Source organism: Paramisgurnus dabryanus, chromosome 1, assembly GCF_030506205.2.
Source record: "Paramisgurnus dabryanus chromosome 1, PD_genome_1.1, whole genome shotgun sequence".
Taxonomy (NCBI): Eukaryota; Metazoa; Chordata; class Actinopteri; order Cypriniformes; family Cobitidae; genus Paramisgurnus; species Paramisgurnus dabryanus.
Window position 1 is genome coordinate 15,117,584 of NC_133337.1, and position 21,475 is coordinate 15,139,058.

The 21,475-nt window shown below is 37.3% G+C and overlaps 1 protein-coding gene across 1 annotated transcript; it reads right to left on the reverse strand.

Annotated features, from left to right (window-relative positions):
* Positions 1–65: 65 nt before the first annotated feature.
* tmcc3 (transmembrane and coiled-coil domain family 3) lies at positions 66–17,797 on the reverse strand. Its single transcript, XM_065269516.2, has 4 exons — positions 17,564–17,797; positions 3,431–4,386; positions 2,588–2,723; positions 66–2,365 (listed from the first exon to the last, which is right to left on the reverse strand). Exons 1-4 carry the CDS (start codon positions 17,624–17,626, stop codon positions 2,063–2,065), a joined length of 1,458 nt encoding a protein of 485 aa, XP_065125588.2. The 5' UTR covers positions 17,627–17,797; the 3' UTR covers positions 66–2,062.
* Positions 17,798–21,475: the final 3,678 nt, after the last annotated feature.

Here is a 21,475-nt window from a genome sequence, read left to right on the forward strand (position 1 = left end):
AGAAAATAAACAATGCTTTATCGACACAGTTCAATTGAACTTTACAAAGCATAACAGTAAACAAATAAAGAAAAATGAGGCCATTTATTTCAGTTTAAGGTAGTACGTCAGCTTCCTATCAGATAAACAATGAAAATCAGGAAACCTCCAATCCAATTGTTAGATCATATCATTAAGACAACATTCACAGAAAATTTCACACAAAAGTCTTTTTTGTTTATCATAAAAAAGGCTTTTTAAAATCTTGAATCATCTCTAAACTAAACAGTAGTAGTATAGTAGGACATGTGTGAATTCAGATGTTGTGGCTTATACAATCTTCAGTCAAACCACAGAGGCAGGCAAATGTTCACATGGACAGTAGTAATACAGGTGTAATGAGTTTGCATTGTGGTAGTCATTAATCACAGATTAACCAAAACCATTCAAAAGGTAGAAAAAAATATTAATTCTAAGTACCACAGAGAACAGTCCAAATTGTGTCACGTAAACCTGAAAATGAAAAGGAAGCTGATGTCTTTGTCACGTTTCAATGACCAAGAGGCATTTCTATTATAAAACAATGAGTGTTTCTGTCTTTAGTACAGAATAAGAAAATATCAACCACATGTAAAACATTTCACAAACATGTGTTTAAAGTGCCGGTAAAAGATCTTCAGGCCATGTTAGTAGTACAAATAATGCATTATATTAGTACACTGAAGAGTCATATTTCAATCCCAAAATGAAAAGATTTTTTTTTTCAAAGAAATTGATCCTGTTTTAAAAGTTTTTTACATCATAATTATATAAATGTGCCAAATTGTTTCATAAATACACAGAGAGAAAGAGGGTTGTTCATTTTTTTATAAATACGTTACAATGAAAATTCAACTAAAATAAATAAAAAGAAAACTAAAATGTAAACGTTACCAAAATTTGTATTTCTTAAAGAGAAAGTTACTGAAAAATGTCATTTATTCACCCTCAAGTTGTTTTATACCGCTTTACATTTCTTGGTTATTTAAGTAATGTTTTTATCCTACTATGGAAGTCAATGGTGCTTAAGTACAAACATTCTTCAAAATATATTCTTTTGTGTTCGTCAGAACAAAGAAATGTGTACAGGTCGGAAACAATAGCCCTTTTCACACAGACATTACGGAAAATACATGGAAATGCTGGGATTTGTCCGGGATCGTTGGATTTTTGGTTCATTCATACTGTCAATGTTTCCGGAATCTGTGAGTGCATTCACACACATGCCGTAAAGATCCAGCTTAAGTTTGCTTATTATCCATGATTTCTCTCTCGAGAAACCATGTGTGTGAATTTTTGTTTATGATAAGATTTTAAAAGGAGCACTTGACACGGCTATTCGTTTATGCTGCTGCATATAAATCCCTTGTTTTAAATAGCTGAATCATAAGTTTTGGTTGTGATGACACGCCCCTTACGGCATCGCTTCTGACTCTTGTTCACACAGAATGTTTTTCGTAAATGTTACGGCAATGTTACTAGGTCCTCTTCATGGGAGTGATTCCAAAACATTCACGGGACGTGTTTGTGTTCACACAGAAGCCTCTTTTCCAATTTTAATGGAAATTTTCTGGGACTAAAGTGCTGCGTGAATGGGGTTTAACTTGAGGGTGAATAAATGATGACAAAACATTTCTGGGTAAACTATCCCTTAATGCAAATTTTCCTTTGATTGTGGGATAAAATATGACCCATCATGCTTTTGTGAGATTTCAACAAATGGTTCTTTACAACTTTACTATCAAGTCCTAAAACAAAAGTGTTAAAAGCTGAACCTTTTAAGACACAAGACAAATGGAAACATGTTAATAAATCCAATTAATACAATACAGTTAGAGAGATGGACCCATTTCTGCTACAGTACGTCATGAACCCTCCCTCTCATACACAAACAAACAGTAAAAACAAAGTGTTTGTGAAAGAAATTGTCCTGGGACAGTCACATTGTGAAGGATAGATCCCTGGAGGTGCAGTTCCAGTGAGCATATCACTTAAAGGAATAGTTTTAGGTGAACTATCGCTTTAAAACGGATTTCAAAACCACTCATCTGGGTATCAGCATTCGCTCTATGGTATACTGCAAATGTTCCCAGTTGCTCCATCCGAACGCCAGCAGACACACGCATACGAAAGTCCCAAATATGTGTAGACGACTCCTCAGCAGAGGTGCGGAGAACTTAGCAGCCGTGGACACGCACACCAAGATCACAGTGACAATGGCCAGCATGATGTTGATGCATTTTCCCAGCAACACTTTGGCATCGGCGCTTTCCAACTGCAAGACCTGCTGCTGCTGTTGCTGTAACTCTAACTTACTGACTCGCGTCTGACAGACCTCCAGAGCGTCCTGCAGACACAAAACACACAATTATATTACAAAATATGATTGTGAAATTTTACCAGATACATCAATTACTTATAGTCCACAGTAGAGGCAAATCATAACACAGACGTCTGCATTGTATTTATACCAAAACTTCAACTTTTGTGAAAGCTAAAAATTTGAAAATAACCGAAATGGCAGCAACATTTAAAGCTAGTAAGATTTTATAATCTTGTATATCTGTACCTGTATATCTCGAGCACGTTCATAAGCTTGATAGGCCATCTTCTCTTCGATGCTGGCTAACTCCTGCTTGAGGTTAGCGGTTTCGTTCTGATGGAGCTCTGTGAGATCATTCAGCTGGTCCTCCAAACGTTCGCACCTTACATAGGAAACATTCAGTGTTATAGCCTGTGTACACCTAAAATGCATTAAGTTGCATTATGGTCAATGGGTCACAAGTGGACGATGCTCAAGACACGTGTTAACGGGGGGGGGGGGGGGGGGGCATTTTGAGCCGGTCCACTTTCAACCACATACTTTTGTGGTGTAGACACACATAGTAATTTCTTTATAAAGAGCAGTAGCATATAAAACATAATGGTTCAACTGCTGGGCAAAGATTAATCGCGATTAATCGCATATAAAATAAGTGATTTTTTTGCATAATATGTGTGTGCGTGTACTTTGTCTAATTATTATGTATATTTAACCACACACACACACACACACACACACATTCATTATTCATTTCAGAATTGTTTAATTTATATATAATGTTTTTTTTATATTTAATATATATATATATATATATATATATATATATATATATATATATATATATATATATATATATATATATATATATATATATATATATATATATATATATATATATATATATAAACATGTAAATGTTTCTTAAATACATACATGAATGTGTGTGTATTTATTTATACATAATAATTACACACAGCACACACTCATATATTATGCCAAAAATCACTTTTATTTTGTATGCGATTAATCGCGATTAATCTTTGCCCAGCACTAATTTTAATTACTTTAATTGTGAAATAGTATATTAACCTGTATCGCTCCTCTTGTAGTGTTTGTGTTATATTCTCAAATTCACATTTAAACTGGGTCTTGAGTGTCTCGATGTCTTCGGCTAACAGATTTTGAGTCTCCCTCAACTCCCTGACCTCCTCGTAGGCCACCACCATGCGGCCACCGTTCTCCAAGTGGCCTCCTTCCTTCCCTGACACGCTGTTCTGTCCCATCACACCCGATCCAGTCACATGACCATTGCTTTCTACCGATAATGAAGTCTCAGTGGAGCATTCATCATCGCTGGGGTATTTGGGTTTGGAGGTTAGGGTCGCACTGCCGCTCAGAGCTCGGCCTCCCCCTTCCGCATGCAGGCTGCTACCCGTCTCCATAGAGCTTTTCATGTGCGCGATGTTGTCCGCGCTGCCGAACTTGTTGCGGATGAGGTTTGCTATGCCGCGGGACTTGCTGAAGAAGAACGGCGGCGACAGCGAAACACCTGGGCCGATAGTCTTGACCTTGTCTAAATGGTGCCGGCCACTTCCTGTGACGACGCTTTCTTTGAGGTTGTCTTTAGGCAGTTCGTGGTGGTCTCTGCTGGAGTGTGGTGGTGTGTGTTTGGTCCCGTTCAACCCGTCGCTCTCCTTCATCTTGCGCTGATACTGCTCCAGCTTCTTTTGGAGTTGAACGATGTTGTGCGCCGTTTTCTGGTTCTTTTTCTCGAACACTTGTTTGATGCGGCTGCTCTGCTGCTTGTCGGCGCTGCTTATGAGTTTGAGGTACTCGGCGACATTTTCATCCTGTAAGTTTTGTTCGATTCGCAGCTGCTCTTTCACCTTTAGGATTTTCTGCTCCAAGCTTCCCAAGCCGGAGCGCGATCGTGAGACTTCTCGTCCCGTCAGGTCCGTCGTGTCCAGGTCTAGACATGTCTCTGAGCCACCTCTACGCATGAGCATCGGCACACTGAGGGTGTTCAAGTCGCCAACCCTCTCTGCCTGAAACGACAAAGTCAAATGAATAACCAAAGTTAAAATAGTCTGAAGACTGTCCAAAACAATTATGAGAAAATGTGTTAATAAATTCTGAGACAAAAAAAAGGAAAAATCCATAAAACACGGCCACAAAATTGGCAACTCCAGAATAAAAGCTGCAATCATTTATTGGAGCAGGACATAAGACGGAGAGCCAACTTTTCTACAAAGTCACAAAGTCACATGATGGCACTTCCTAGAACTGAACTGATGCAATGATCATTAATAAAGAAAGTAGTTTTAGTGTATAGCTCGAGAACAAACAAGTTAAACCGGATCTGAAAGTATTAAACTGAATCGACATTTTTACTAAACGATGACAGAATTATTATTGTAGGGGAAGCTATTACTTTTCTTTCCTAGAAGACTCTGTCTGGAGATGTTATTGTCAGACTGTCACGTTTCCAACACTGGCCTACCAAAAGCTACATTCAGCACACTATCAAAAGACTGAGATGAAAAATGCTTTTTATTATTATTTTCACTATCGGATATGAGCCGACACTATGGGCAAGCAATGCTCTTTTCAGGACACTTATTAATGTCATTTCTTAGGGTTGCATTACGCTTGTATGTGACGCCAAATGTCAGAAAATTGCAATGAAATCATATTTGTCCGTTACCATGGTGACCTGTTATCAAGCAGTAACAGGTCTTTAGAGATCAGGGACACAGGCTTTTATGATTCAACTAGAGAGAGCAGACAAACAAATACAGATCACCGGGAGAAAGCCACACAACCAAATGATCTGCACCGTTAATGAATCTGAACTAATATTGTTATATAAATTACATACAATAATTCATCATTTGAGGTCATTTAGATAAAACATGCCTTTAGGTCAAATTGAAGAAGTACTGATAGTGAAGAGTGGCCATGGTTACTGCCTGTCTCACTTGTTTGTGCCCATATGAGACTCATTTGATTTCCTGTGTTTACTACATAAAAGTAAGGGATAATGTAGAGGCAGCAGGTTGTTATCGGAGAAATAAGCCCTGACAGTGTGATCAGGCTTATTTTGCTATAACAACCAGCTGACTGTACATTATCCCGCTTATTACATGCCTATTTACTTCATACGTAAGATAGGAAACATTAAATATTGATTTGAAATATTTTATTCGCTCATTTTTAAAGAATGCAGACCTTCTGTGAGGAAACCGTTTACTTTCGTTTTTTAAATAAAACAAGTCATTCAAAAGTCACAAAAACACTTTTTGGTTTAAAGGGACACTAACCTTTTTTTGAATTTCCAGCTCCCCTAGTTAAACATTTGATTTTTACCGTTTTGGAATCCATTCAGCCGATCTCCAGGTCTGGTGGTACCACTTTTAGCATAGCTTAGCACAATCCATTGAATCTGATTAGACCATTAGCATCGCGCAAAAAATAACCAGAGTTTCAAAAATTTTCCTATTTAAAACTTGACTCTTCTGTAGTTCCATCGTGTACTAAGACCGACAGAATATTAAAAGTTGTGATTTTCTAAGCAGATAATATGACTAGGAAGGAACTATATAAATCAAGGACTTTGCTGCCATAACATGGCTGTAGCAGGCGCAGTGATATTACGCAGTGCCCGAAAATAGTCCCCATGCTATTGAAAGTTACCAAGACCATTTTCGGCGCTGGATAATATCATTGCGCCTGTTCGCAATGACTCTTTGTTCATTTTTGAGCGCGATGCTAATGGTCTAATCAGATTCAATGAATTATGCTAAGCAATGCTAAAAGTGGTACCGCCAGCCCTGGAGATTAGCTGAATGGATTCCAAAAGGGTAAAAAACTAATGGGGAGCCTATTTTCAAGTGTCCCTTTAATCATTTGTAATAGTGCTGCACAATTAATCGCATCGCAATCGCGATGTCAGCCTGTGCGATTATATGACAGCAAAATGTTGCAATTATATTAAATAAATAAATGTGTGGACTTGTTAACACAAACTTTCTGATAACAGTTTGATGATTTTCCTTGCTGTTTAAAAAAGAAAGAAAAACGAACAAAAAAGGCAGTGCACGTGTGGCATGCACGTTTTGGCGTGCACATGTGTGGCGTACGTTGTAACTTGTGTGTGCGCACCACGGAAATACCAGAGCGAAGATGGATGCAGAGGAGATTGACAGTGATCTGGTAGCTGAAAAAAACTCTACGTCTGTTGTATGGCGGTATTTTGGATTTAGGATTACTGACACTGAGCAGTTGCTACATCACGTGGCAATACGAAAATATTTTTAGTTTTACAAATACACATTTTAGCATTATCCCTAAACTGTGTGTGGATTTTCCTTAAAACCCATCAAGTTGACTCATGATACCATTTATCATAAACGCAACCGCACATCGCAATATTAGCATAAATAACCGCAATGGGAAAATTACCCAAATTGTGCAGCCCTAATTTGTAAATATAATGTAATTTATGTTATTAAAGCTAGCGTAGGTAATCCTGTTCAGATACATTTTTTATTATACTGGGTGAAATGGTCCTTCTATCCTGAGAGTAGTCAATACATTATGTGTTCAGAAAACGGAATGAAAACAATCAGACCTCTGTAGCAGCTGCAGGACAGTAAAAACTCAGACCAATCACTGCCATTCGGTGCGTGTGTAAAGAACCAATCAGATGCCTTCATGTCTCGTGGCCCAGCCCCACTGCGCGCGCTGCCCTGCGTGCACTAATCACGTCATCGTCACCCTGAACACTACACCGAGTAAGCAGGAGTTTGCGGCACCGGCACAATGGAAGATAAAAAGCAGCCAAAACTACCACTGCCAGCTTTGCTGGTAACTGCTCGCCCTAATAAAAAACCTAGAAAAAGAAAATCTGAGGCAGAAAAGGCTGCAACTAAACAGGTACTGGATAAAGCCAGAGGACAAACTCGCGTAAACATCGGTGGAGCATTTGAACGGTGGAGACAACTGAGGGAGCTGAAGGGCCTGAAAAGCGATGCCGAGGTTGCGGTCTTTCTGCTGAACAGGTAAGAATTTGTTTTGCTTCGGGGGAATTTGTTATTTCCATGATAAATGTTACGTTAGGCAACGTAGCTATTTTTGTAGCTAGTATTAGCCCAATGCTAACATTAGATTCTCTGTCGGTGTAAATCAGTTGAGTTACAGGTGAATGAGACATGAAGTCGTTTGGTTGATGCCTATAATGTGTTGAAATACTCGGTTTTCCTGTGACCTGCAGCTGACTCCGACTGTGGATGCGCGTTCATGTTTGTGGGGGTGCTAACGAGAGGGGGTGTAGCTTAGAAGAGGTGCCATTTTCTAATTTTGCTAGCTCTCAAACATTACCTATCCTAGCTTTAAAGACATTCATATCTATTTTTGTGTAATATTAAACTGTACCTGTCAAAATAATTTGCAATATCCAGGTTACCATGTGTTATTAGTTTAGAGCTGTAGTTATCTGAAAAGAACGACCCTTGGAATGTTGTGACTGGCCAATCAGAATCAAGCATTTTAGAGAGCTGTGTAATAAGTAAAGAACATTCAGTGAAAACATAACCTTGATTTTTTTTTATATTCACAGAGTAAAGCCATGTCAAAGACTGAAATCAATGTGAAATCAAACTTATAGCTTGCCCTGGATCATATTGTAATTTTATCCAACTACAAGCAAAATTTCATAAAGTTACATCATTTTTCAAATACATACTCCAATGTGGTTTGTTGAATAGGTTGAATGATAAAAAAAACTTCTAATGATGTGTGTTTAAGTGTCATTGAAGCACCTTTGACCAGACTGTATTGATGTCTTCAGGGCAGAAATGGTCCTCTGGAGAACTAGGTCGGTTAAATCACACATGTAAATGTCTGTCTCATGATCTAACCTTTTTAACTTCTTCTTCCTTTGACATGCACACATCTGGTGTCTGACTTACATGATCAGATATATTAAAGGTGTATATATAAATGCACATATTTAAATTGCAAAGTTTTATATTATTGGGGTGGTGATGGCACATTTGATAAGACAAACACCTTTGGTGTGAGAGACCCGGAATCGAATCCACTGTGACACACCATTGTGTCCCTGAGCATTAACCCCTAGTTGCTCCAGAGGCGTGTGACCTCTGACATATATAGCAATTATAAGTCGCTTTGGATAAAAGCGTCAGCTAAATTAATAAGTAAGAATAAGTAATATGCACATTTTTACGATCTCATGGTTGCCTAGTACGTGCCTGAAGTTTCAGCTCAAAGTATCCAATAGATCATTTGGTACAGCATGTCCAAAATGCCCCTATTTGGGCGGGAACAAAAAGTTTTGTTCTCGTGCGTGTACCTTTAAATACAAACAAGCTACTGCTTTCATTAAAAATAGATCTGATTCCTGTGAATACAGTCTGGGATAATAATATCTTTAGCTGCATTACTGCTACAACGTGCTAAGAAACATATTTAGCTGTTGGGTAAAGTTAACCAGTCAGTCAGTGGCTGTGGGCAAGGCTTTGTTAGTGTGACATCACATTAACAAGAGAATTACAACAACATGTCTAATGAGACTGCTCTGACATCACATTAACAAGAGAATTACAACAACATGTCTAATGAGACTGCTCTGGTTTAATGAGAAATTTAAAAAAGCACCAAGCGGGTGAATTTTTTCATTGTAGGGTGGTTGTGTACACACACTGCCAACACACATTTATGTCCAAACACCTTATAAAAGTGGATTTTACATAATATTGGCCTTTTAATGTGATAATTTTTTATGGAAAACCTATTTTTAGGGTGAAACATGGACAGGACAGGTCTTTCAACTTTAATAATGGGCTTGCATTGTTGACTATACACACAATAATAATAATAATATAGGTGCTCCATAACGGTGTGTTTCCTTAATAACAAGACAAACGATTTTGCAGAATGAAGGCCTAATGGCTAAGGTTGCAACCTAACAAGTTAAACAAGGAATGTTGGTACGGAGATTATAATCTAGTCAGTGGGATTATTACTCGACAAAGAGGGTAAAGACAAAAAGATTAGGAGTGGCCACAAAGTACAGAACATAACTAAACACACACACAAACAAACACACACACCTTGTTGGACTTATAAAGCCTTTGTGTGTGCTTGTGAGATGTTTGAATTATTTTTTCATGTGCTTTACATAACACAGAGCGCTGCAAACAACAGCTATAGAAATGAAACCTATTTACATAAACTTTTTCTTAGGTTAACGTCATTTACAAAGAAGTCAAACTGTGAAAGCACAATGCAAGCACAGTTTGCATTCAAATGAGAAGTGTATCTGTGCCAGATTAAGAGAATAAGGAAATGAAAGACGACAGAAGAAAAAAACAGACTAAGAGCAAACAGCTGAGATAGCGGTTTGATGTAACAGCCATTTCAGAACAGATGCATACACACTACTCACTGCGCACACATACAATAAACCCTAAATAAACTAACCCTAGACTAAGGGCTATGCCGTAGTGAAACAGGTTTTTCTATTGGCAAAGATAAAGAAGATTTAACTGGCTAAACTGCACCCACGGGCTGTGACTATGCATACTTGACAGTATTTCCAACAGAACTTAGGTTTCGCTGTCTACCAATTGAGCTTCAGGAACAAACAAAACAACTATTTTGTAACATTTATGGGTTGTTATTTCAAAAACAATCTTTTGTAAAATGCGATTTATCATGCAGCCCTAATATTTAGCAATACAGGAAACATAGGCTACACAATTGTAGTTTATAGTTCAAATAATACAGTATGGTGCTAACCACACCAAGGTCATAGGTTCAAATACAATGGAACTTGCAAACTAATGTAACATATATCTTTGAATCTTAAAACTTCACTGGGAACTAGTTATACACTAGTCACACTGACACGAGACAGTAGTGTGCTGACAGCAGTGTGTTTGTAAAATTAAGTCTAATGATCCAGTCAAAAAAGCCTCATGTCAGAGGCAAGGCTTTGAACCAATTCACGGAACGAAAACCAGAAACTTTTGATGTTTTGCAAGGAACAGAAACGAAACCAGAAACTTAAATAAAAAAAATATATGTTTCGGAACAGAACGTTTATTGAAAATAATGGTGGTAACCGGTTAATACCATTACTTTTCCGTTCTTTGACAAGATTTCTGTGCAATATGACTGGTGAAGTTCACTTCCGGTCGTCGTTGACTCATCTGAGAAATGAATAGCTTGCCACCAGCAGTTGCCTACTCAAGCCCAAGTCTCTAATGCTCAATCATAAGAGGTAAATATTATAGGCTACCAAGTTTCTCAACATGTTTGTTTTTTAATACCAATTAGTGGTGTAACGGATCGCAGTTGATCCGTGATCCGTACAGATCACGACCCACGGTTCAGCTAGCATGCGAGTCGCGGATTAATACACAAATTTAAATAGGATGAAAGTTGATCATTTACACGTGTTTCAAAGGCTTGCAAATGTTAACCCTTTTTAAACAATTTAATCGCAAAGACCCTAAAGTGAACAATTTTCTGTACGCACAGACGCACATGGGATTCAATGTGTCCGGTCGATTAAAGGTTGATTATCCCTATGCCCTTCAAAGATCAGAACTCTTGATGTATAAACTTGAGAGAGAGTTGCACTACTGTGTCTCATATTGTAGTCCATTAAAATACATTTGGCAGATAAAGCACTGAAAAACAACGTAATTTTCACTTTATGTGGAGTGACATGTTTATGCTGCATCTTCTTCCTGAAGCGCCGTTAGGAATTCTGTCTGTGTGTGTGCGCTTGTTTAAGTGCACTCAACAATTGTAGGCATGTCAGAATTACAGTTATGCCGCTTAAATAATGTAGCCATTTTTAATGTTTGATGACAAGGTAGAGACTTAAGGAAAATTATGTAGATTAATAATTTAAGTTTAATGTCCTAATGATCAGCCTACTTTTTTTGTCCCACAGCTGACATGGAACGTTATTAACAGTTTCTGGAACTTAATTTTTTTGTTCCAATCGGTTCAGGAACGTCAACTTTATGATTGAACCGAAAACTGGAAACTTTAAAATACCGTTTCTGTTTCGGAACGAACCAATTGGGAAAAAAATCTGGTTCAAAGCCCTGGTCAGAGGTAATGGAATAAAGCAACAGCAAACCCACACAGACAAACACCTCAAATCCTATTTAAACTAAAAGACCCAAACGTTGTGATATCTGCTTGTATCAAAGTATTACAATGTGTCAAACACAAAGAGTCTTTGTCATATCTTAACCTTGCCTCGTCTTTTTAATCTGGAATGTCCCGCAGGAAACACTTCTAATGAGGAAGCTACAAAAAAACAAACACTGTGCTTTAGGAGGTTCACTCAAGTGCAGGCAATTTAACAGCTGACTTTTATATCATAAAGGAAAGTTTTCAGTACAGCTACATTAATTTACACCAGCCGTATGATACTCTGATTCACCGTAATAACCCTTTATACATTTCCTACATTTCTGCTTGTTATAATATGCTTACTCAGGGTTTGCTATTTAAACACTTACTCATTCTTCAATTACAGGCTTTTTGCAAACCCTGCATTACAGTGTGCATCACATTCTAAACACCGGAAGCAAGGAACGGCATATCGTATTTAAGAACTTTTCCCATATCTCACGCTTAATTGAATGCAGATGGGAATGGAATGGCTGCATAATTTTCGGGAAATTGCATTTAGAAATAACAGTATCTATTCTAGTTCCTCATTTTTAAGCAACGAAAGGCCAAGTTTCTGAACACTAGAGACATGTAAATGAGTTACGTTTCTCCAGTTTCAGAACTAGTTGCCTTCGCAGCTTAGTTTCAATACAGTATTTTTAGACTGAGTTTTCAGCAATGCAATGTACAATATGTTCTTTATATACAGTACATCAAATATAAAATAGCGGTTATTGTATATTAATAATATGACCACATAATAATTTTACACTTGAACATATATACACACAGTTACAATTTCTTCCAGCACATTTAATAAAAGCATGTTTACTTGGGATGCAACGAAATGTTCGGCTAAATAATTCGGACGAAAATAGTGGTATAATTTTCGGTGCTCGGCCGAACAAGTTAAAAGACTGAATACATTTTAGTGAACAATGAGGTCTTTGATGACGTGATCGAAAAGCAACCAGGGCAGAGTGAGAGGCGCGCATATGCAGCAAACATGTTGGTGAATCCATTTTAAAGTGTCAGAAAGACGCAAAAAACATGTAGCACTACTAGTTTCATTTATTATTTAAAATCAAGACATCCTGAACACAATGCAGGGTATAAGAAAGACACAGCAGCGATCCTGGGTATGTATCTGCTGAATGCACAAGCACGGGACAGAGTAATGTATAGGTTATTTGCATTTTGTGCGGGAATAGAAGAACGGATTTATATCAGTTTAGCCAATACTACTTTATGTGGTCAAATGTAAAATGGAAGTGTTTTAACAAGACAGATAGCTTTTTGCCACCAAAATTTGTGAGTGCGCCACTGAATTTTACATCCAGTCACACATGTGCAACCAGTAAATTTGACTTTTTTTCTGATGTGACAGTGAATTTGAAACAGCACATTGTACTTTCTGCATCTATCATCAAAGTATGTATTAGTAATACAGTCGAAATTTGTAGAAATGTGATTATTTGGTAAGCATGTTGATTTACGGTGTGTGCCCCTAAATTTTTTGGTTGCGCCCCTAAAATTTTCAGTTGGGGGCCACTGTGCTCCTAGTAAAAAAAGTTAGTCTGGAGCCCTGATCTAATCAGAGAAGTGACCAGGTGTAAAAAGGCCCTTTAATGAATGCTGGAATGTAAAAAAATCATTGTTAAATAATGTGAAATAAATATAGTAAAAAAGGACATTTTGAAAATGCAAATTGTGCAATGGTTAAAAAAGGGCAAAATAGGGGAAAATACATTTAATTCTGCTTCCTTTTGGTGCATCCCTAATGTTTACCACACTTAAGCTAAAAGTATAGTTTCCCTTTTATGCATATGCGGTGGTCTGCTTTCAGTGTGCATGACACAAATTTCGGCATCAGAATAGTAAGCATCATATTTTTGTAACCGCGCATACTTTTTACGTGTATGTCGCGTATGCAGGTACAGAAGAATGTATTACGTAGCCCACAAGATGCATAGCATTTTGTCACAATGTGCATGAGTCTGTGTACACGTATGAATAAATAAGAGACCAAATAAAATGTGTTAATGCATAATGCCATCTCATCTTCATTGTTGTGAACTGGCATAACAGTTAATGTGGCCTGTTAATCTCTTATCAAGATCAGGTACAAAACCCACAAATGAACAACGTCTTCATAAACAAGATATTATTTAACCTGCTTTGAACTTTATAGATACAGTCACCAAGTAAAAGTGCCACAACACGCTGGATCAGCTGTAATTATGACAAACTAAAACATTCTGGCAACATAACTGTGCTTGTCTTCCTGTAAACACAAATAAGCCACAAGCAACTTGTTATCACACGGTTGTTAATTGTAACACACGGACCGTATCTGCACACAGACACACTTTAACAGTCGGGTGTGACCAGCTTGTGGGTCATGCAGAAACTTGCTCCATCACATGACTAGGTTCACAGAAACTCAAGAGCCGCAGGGCAATGAAATGTAGAGTTTGTGTACGTGCACTACAGAAGCCATTGTAGATGCTTAACAATCTCCGAAGTCAACAATCTCCGAAAAACATGTACACGTGTATCATGCTGATCATATCAGCACATACATGAAGTCATCAGAGATGATGATGATGATAATTAACACAGATCAACTTCCTGTACTTTATTTCTACATTTACGTACTGAAACCTGTCTATACATGCACATTAGCAATTTAAACTATTGTTATTACACCACATGTCAAATGAAAGGACAGTTTTGTGTTCAAAACATCTGTGGCAAGCTGTCAAGTACAACATAATTCTGAGTAATCCGTAAGTTTTGTATTTTGCGAAAAACAAATTACAGTGATGCATTTGCAATGGAACTCTATGGGGACATTTTCTTATTATACAAGCCGCGTAATTATTCTTAACAGATGAATGTCTGGTGGTTATGCATTATTAATATCATTCCTGTGGACAGATTTGGATCCATGCAAACATTCCATTGTGGGTAGTTTAATTTTTACAATCGGAGGGCTAATGTAAACATCACAAATGCTTTTTGAACACAAATATTTTGAAATGCGAGACCCTCCCTTTCGATAGAGAGAGCCACCCTTATGCACAAACCTTCTGTCGTCTCAAAGGGTTTCCTGGGGTACAGCCAGTTCCACAGTCTTATTTATTACACACTAACTATAAGTTATGTTCTTATAAGACACAATGTCACCACAATGCTAATAATTCAAAGTAACAGGGAGATTGACAGTGTCCTACTCTGAAAGTACACAACATGTAGTACGGTGTTGTCTATATCAGGATTAAAAAAAGTTACACAGCAAACAACAGGAATGTTGTACACCCATGTCCAATGTCCTCAGGAGAACAGCTGTGTTCCTGGCCATGTGTTTGTACAGTATAGCCGTTTACATGGCTATATGTTGAGTACAAACTTATCCCTTGAAGTTAGCAAGTTTTTTTAAGTCAATTAAAATCAATTCAACCTACTTTTGAGTTTATAACTTTAATAAAGTTTAGTTATGAGTTGATGTTACTTATAAAAACAAGTTGAAATTGTTAAAACACAAAAACAAGATATGACTTACTGAATACTGATCATCAAACAGATTTTTATGATCTCTTCGGTTGCTTTTTAGGTTGCTAGTATTTTGGATGGTTGCAAGTGTGATTGCTTGGAAAAGTCACCGCGCATTTCTTCTTTCCAAAGCCATAGGATTTTTAATTGTATTCATAGTCATTGCATGCATTTACAATGGCATGTAAAACATTGTAAACACTCAGATTGGTATGCAAGACAAATGCATGAGCAACGATACCATTAATTTACTTATTGTTTAAAACAATAATAGCGTTATGTAGTGTTACTGTAATTCAACTGGTCTGCTAGAGTATTTTGCTAGCAGTGCAAAGGTTGTGATTTCAATACCAGGGAACAACACATAAAATATGTGTGTAACTTAAATGCATCTTAAGTCACTTAAAAGCATCTACAAAATGCATAAATGATGTCATCATTTAGACATATACGTAATGTGCGTGCGTGCGAGCGAGCTCTTATCTATACACCTAAAAAGATTGTCAGACGTCCACATGCTTTATCTTTACAAAGTGTTTAACTACGATTGAGCATTGCAAGTATTGATCACATGAACTAAATGTATGCTTTAGCTTGACCTGTCATTTAATCAATGCTCCGCTGCTTCATCCAACATGGAAATCCATACAGACAGACAAACAGACCCAATGCGTTTATAAAACATCAAGCTGTACACATGAAGCAATGCAATTACGTGAGACTAATTGAATGCGTTTTGCACTTCCTCTCCATTAACCCCAAAATTAATAATGCATGAATTGCTCGACACAATCAATTAATCCTGTATTAGCTCAATTCACTCACTTAAATGTGAAAGTGCAAATGTGTTTCAGAGCCTCATTTAAGGTAACGGTGTTGTTAATAGACTCAGGCAGCCCACATGTTTAAAAAGACAAACTCTCTAAGGCCCTGCTTACAGCTGGCATTAAGATGAGAACAACAAGGGTGAGCGAACACGCATCTCTCATCCACTTGTGATCCGGCCGACCAAAACCCATCTTAATACCAGGTGCTCGAAGACATTGAGAACAAGCATTGATGCAGTATGGTGGGTGCAGATTCAGTCTGGCGCACACACAGTCTTAGTGCCAGGGGTCGAGGGTACATACACAATACACTGGAGCATTTGTTCAGCATACAACAGACCAACACATGCCCTGGCACGCCACCCATCACCACAGTGTTTCAAATGCGCATAGGCGTATGTGTAACAGATACTTGGAATTTAGATTTTCGTGACTTTTAACTAATCACAATTAATTCATTTAAGGGGAAACACCCGTGTAACCGGTCTAACTGGATCCAAGGATCACTATTGTCTGACCTGGTTGCCTTTAAACACGCCTGTTGAGAGCAATATAGTTTGTAAACACATTCACAATAGTAATAAGAGTAGTAGTGATGTAGTTTATAACTCAGTATTTTTTAGGATGTATGTTTTGGTCAATCGAAGAATAAAGAATGATAAGTTAAAAAAAAAAATTTGAATTTCATGCTATATCTCAAAATATTATTAGATTGTTTATGTCCCAAGGACTGTAAAATTGTATCGACACTAATAAAACTTTAAACAGAGACATGTTTTGGCAACACTTAACAATAAAGTTCAATTTCTTAAAACTAGTTAAATACATTAGATAGCATAAACTAGCAATAGACAAAACGTCTACAGCATCTTTTTATTTTAATATTTACTATTTACCAATAGAAATTTGAAATCACAATGTATTTGTTAATATTAGTTTATGAACAACAAACTAACATGAATAAACAACTGCATTGACTAGCATACTAATAAATGTTGTAAAAATATGTTGCTCGTTGTTAGTTCAATGAGTTCAATATGAGAACTTGTAAAGTATGACGAAGTAAATAGTAGCGACTACGAACTTGAGACGTTTACGAAACTTAACCGTGTTACTTCAGTGACCAAAGTTTAACTAGTATGGGTGTCTTTGTAGCAAAACAATAGTAAAGTAACACATACAGCCATGATAGCAGTACCATGGTACGTAAACCATGGTAAACGTTTATCTTACGTTAACTAGAGTCAAAACCATCCTTTCTGAAAAGTAACAGTGGAGTAACTGTGTATTTTGCCAGAGGCTGGTTATCATTTGCATTCCCATAGTTAAACCACGAATATCTTTGTAAATACGGTTAGTGAGACCGTAGTAAGTGGTTACTACGATTTTACTACAAATAATCCCAAAAACCATAGTTAGTGTATACTAAACCATAGTACATTTTCTTAAGGAATGCACAAAAGGTAAAAGCATGATTATTTTTCGCGAGACTGAAGGCTCGTAAACAGATATGTAGCTCAATGATTGACTAAACAGAGCACAAACACACTGGACCACAGACATGCATCTCACGGCTTAGATAACACGCCGCGTGGATTAAAACAGACTAGAGTATAACTACCATGTCTCCGTGTATGAAAGAGTTCCTCTCGAGTTCGGCTGAAGTTCTGTCGGCGCTGGGCATAGCTCACTACAGTCTAGTCCGGTCCGGTAAAACTGGACTGTCGCGTGGCGGTACGGTGGTGATTCGCTACATTGCGTAGCGTTTACAAAGCGCCGCGCGCCCGCTCTGTCTGTAGATTCTTCTTCTCTTTGTAATCTTTTCGAGACACACTCAGGCACTGCCTAGCGTTCACTTTTACAAGCGAGTGAGACTGAGAGGGAGGGAGAAAGGGGCGGGACTCTACCCCGTTATGGCGTGATAGTCAGTTAGGTAGGCCTAGCCTACTACAGGTGGCAAGATTTTTAATCTCTTAAATTTTTGTTAAAATCTAAAATATCTGTAAAATAAGCACATAAAAGAAAAAGCATTGTGATTACATTATTTGTAAGTACAATTCAAATTGTTGAATGTATACGAAATATTTGAATATTATATCAAAGTGATATAAACCCCAAACATAAAATCTAAAAAGCAAAACAAAAAAATGTTTAACACCATTAACGTTAGTAACATAATTTTAGTTCTCACCCATTTTGACTTTGAGCTACAATTGTACAGGACAATATTTATTTAGGCCTACATATATATATATATAGCCAAACGCAAAAACATAACAGAAGTATATTCGTTATAGTTGTTTCAGTTATGTAAATGCTTATTTTGTCATATGTTAAAGGATTAGTCCATTTTCTTAAAAAAGAATCCTGATAATTTACTCACCCCCATGTCAACCAAAATGTTGATGTCTTTCTTTGTTCAGTCAAGAAGAAATTTATTTTTTTGAGGAAAACATTCCAGGATTTTTCTAATTTTAATAGACTTTATTGGACATTTTACAGTTAGAGAGACAGTAAGTAGGATTTTAATTTTAGTTTTATTAATCAAAATGTATGTCTTTATTCATAAATATGTCCTCATTGGTGTCAAATTACCTCTGCCAATGATCTGACTTTGTAAGCTTAGAATTTTTTCTCTTTACTTACATTGAACGGGTAAGTCCAAGGAGTATTCCGCCGTATTGATATAACTATAATAGCACAGAGGGACAAAAAGCACTAGCCTACCAACGCGTTTCCACAACGCGTTTTCATTCAATACACGTGAAAAATACACTTTTGAACCACAAATTCTCTTCTTCCACCGGCCGTGTATCGCGATCTCGCATAATTGCATAAGCACACCGAAAGGTCACGTGCTACATATATGAAATGCACATTTGCGGACCATTTTAAACAATAAACTGACACAAAGACATGAATTATTATGCATATTTTTTTTTTCTTGTTGAAAATGACAATTGTTTCACTAGATAAGACCCTTATGCCTCGTTTGGGATCGTTTAGAGCCCTTTGAAACTGCAATTTTAAACTGCATTGAAACTGTGAAGTGTCAATGCAAGAACAATCTTGGAATGTTTTTCTCAAAAAACTTCATTTCTTCTGGACTGAATAAAGAAAGTCATAAACATTTTGGATGACATGGGGGTGAGTAAATTATCAGGAAAAATGTTTTATGAAAGTCATTTTGAGCCCTTTGGAAGATTGTTAAAGGCGGAGTGCACAATGTTTGAAAGACAGTGTTAATATTTGAAATCACCTAAACATACACGCCCCTACCCCAATAGAATCTGGACCTTATTTTGATAGACCCACCCCTTACATACGCAACCCCAGCAAGGATGTTGGTTAGTAGACACGCCCCTTACTGCTTATTGGCTACAAGTGTGTTTTGGTAGTCAGCCCGACTCCCTTTTCCAAAGCATTTTTCAAACATTGTACACTCCGCCTTTAAGGACCCCTAGTTGACCCTGGCCCCTTGCTTAAAGGGATCATGAGCCCATTGACTTCCATAGTAGAAAAAAGAATACTATGGAAGTGAATGGGGCTCTTGATCGTTTGGTTACAAATATTCCTCAAAATATCTTCCTTTGTGGTCCTCAGAACAAAGAAATTTATACAGGTTTGTAACAACATGAGGGTGGGTAAATGATGACACAATTTTCATTTTTGGGTGAACTATCCCTTTAAGAAAGACTGATTAAACAACAGGTTTCTGTAACTGTCACTTGCATCAGACACAATGATGATAATACTCATTTATACGCAATTCTATGCTTGTTCAATATCATGCACTTTCTTTCTTCCTCAAACAACAACAAGTGACTGACAAAGCAAGTGAAAAGTTAATGATAAAAAAGGACAAAAACGGCTTTTTTAGTGGCTTTTACGCAAGCAATTTTTTATCTGACCTGGACAATAGCTGCAATTCAGAAATCATGTCACAAGATACACATCTGCTGGACTGAAAGTGTTAAGGCCAAACTTGACACTAAGGGTGTTAACTTAGGGTGTGTCAAGCTTTACAAACCTCTCTCTCTCTCTCTCTCTCAGACATGCAGTGTGTTTAAATAATGCGTTTAAATCCTAAATATTAATATAAGTGATAGTAAAGCCTGCTCTTGCAAGCACCAATGCAATGCAAAACACAATGATACAGTCATTTGATGTGATTCCAGCCAAGTGTTAATATTAGTACTATCAATCCTGCCCTAATGCTAAATAATCTCATTTTCATATGAACAAATCCCTGACTGTGAGCTGTCACATCAAATCCAATCATAAAAATATGGTTGGCAAGTGTTACTGCAGGGTTAACATAGGAGGAGATTGGGGGTGCAAGATCCTCAATTTTATTTTTATTGTTTGATCATGTGAATAAAAACACAGAATAAACAGAAAATGTATGAAATGGTAGTGCGCTAAAATGTAATAAAAAATCATTTACATGAAAAATTCTTAATATGGCATAACGTATTTAAACAGGTTTACATTTATTGATCTGACAGACACTTTTCCAAAGCACAGTGTATGCTTTTTATCAGCATGTGTGTTTCCTGGGTTTGAACCCCATGACCTTTTGCACTGTTAATGCAATACTTTTCCAATGAGCTATACAGGAGCACAAAGAACTTTTAGATTAAAAATACTTCAAAACTTTGCTTGACTACAACTCGTTCTAGGACATCTAATCCCCTACCGTTTTCGAAACAAATGTAAAGCATAAAATATTCAGGAGCTGAAAATATACTCTTCTCAAGGGCCTATTTGCTTCAAGTGCATGAAATAGCCCTGCCAGCAATAACAAACACACATACACACACTGAGGATAATACAACATTTAACTTGATGTGCATTGGACTGAACAGAGAATGTAATGAGATCTCACATACAGCTAGTTAAATAAACAGAGAGAGAGGCACACACACACACACACACACACACACGCACGCACACACACACACACACACACACACACACACACACACACACACACACACACACACACACACACACACACACACACACACACACACACACACACACACTAATCTCATACACAAGCATCTTACACAATCATACCAGCACTCATTCTGCCTGTGAGAGCTTGCAGATACATTCAGATGAGAGCAGATCATGTCTGGTGTTATGCTCAGCTGGTCTCTAAAATGACATGTTGTCTGTGTGCACACATATGTAAGGAGATTATTCAGATGTTTGGCAGCAATGTGAATGTTTCACATTTGGACCTATTAAAAAGTGCACAGCACATGAATTCGACACAGGGAACATCCTTGACCCCAAACCACTGATCCTCAAAGAGATTAGGCAATGCAACTGCTAGTTAATCACATTTGAATCTTGTCACAAAAATTGAGATATTTAAGAGATTTCACCTTTTATTATTTCAAACTTGCAACCTATCTCATCTTACAACAAAAATGTGCTATTACTTTACAAGCAATTACATGGATGCTTAAATAGGTGATTATTTCGTATTGCCAGCAGACTCTAAATATTTGACCACTTTTTC

What these genes read in the sequence shown, in the direction of transcription:
- tmcc3 (XM_065269516.2), bottom strand. Translation starts at nt 17,626, where the DNA reads ATGCCCAGCGCCGACAGAACTTCAGCCGAACTCGAGAGGAACTCTTTC. An exon ending in CTTTCATACACGGAGACATG is followed by an intron (nt 4,387 to 17,563) that starts GTAGTTATACTC and finishes TTGTCGTTTCAG; the next exon opens with GCAGAGAGGGTTGGCGACTT. An exon ending in CTACAAGAGGAGCGATACAG is followed by an intron (nt 2,724 to 3,430) that starts GTTAATATACTA and finishes TTCCTATGTAAG; the next exon opens with GTGCGAACGTTTGGAGGACC.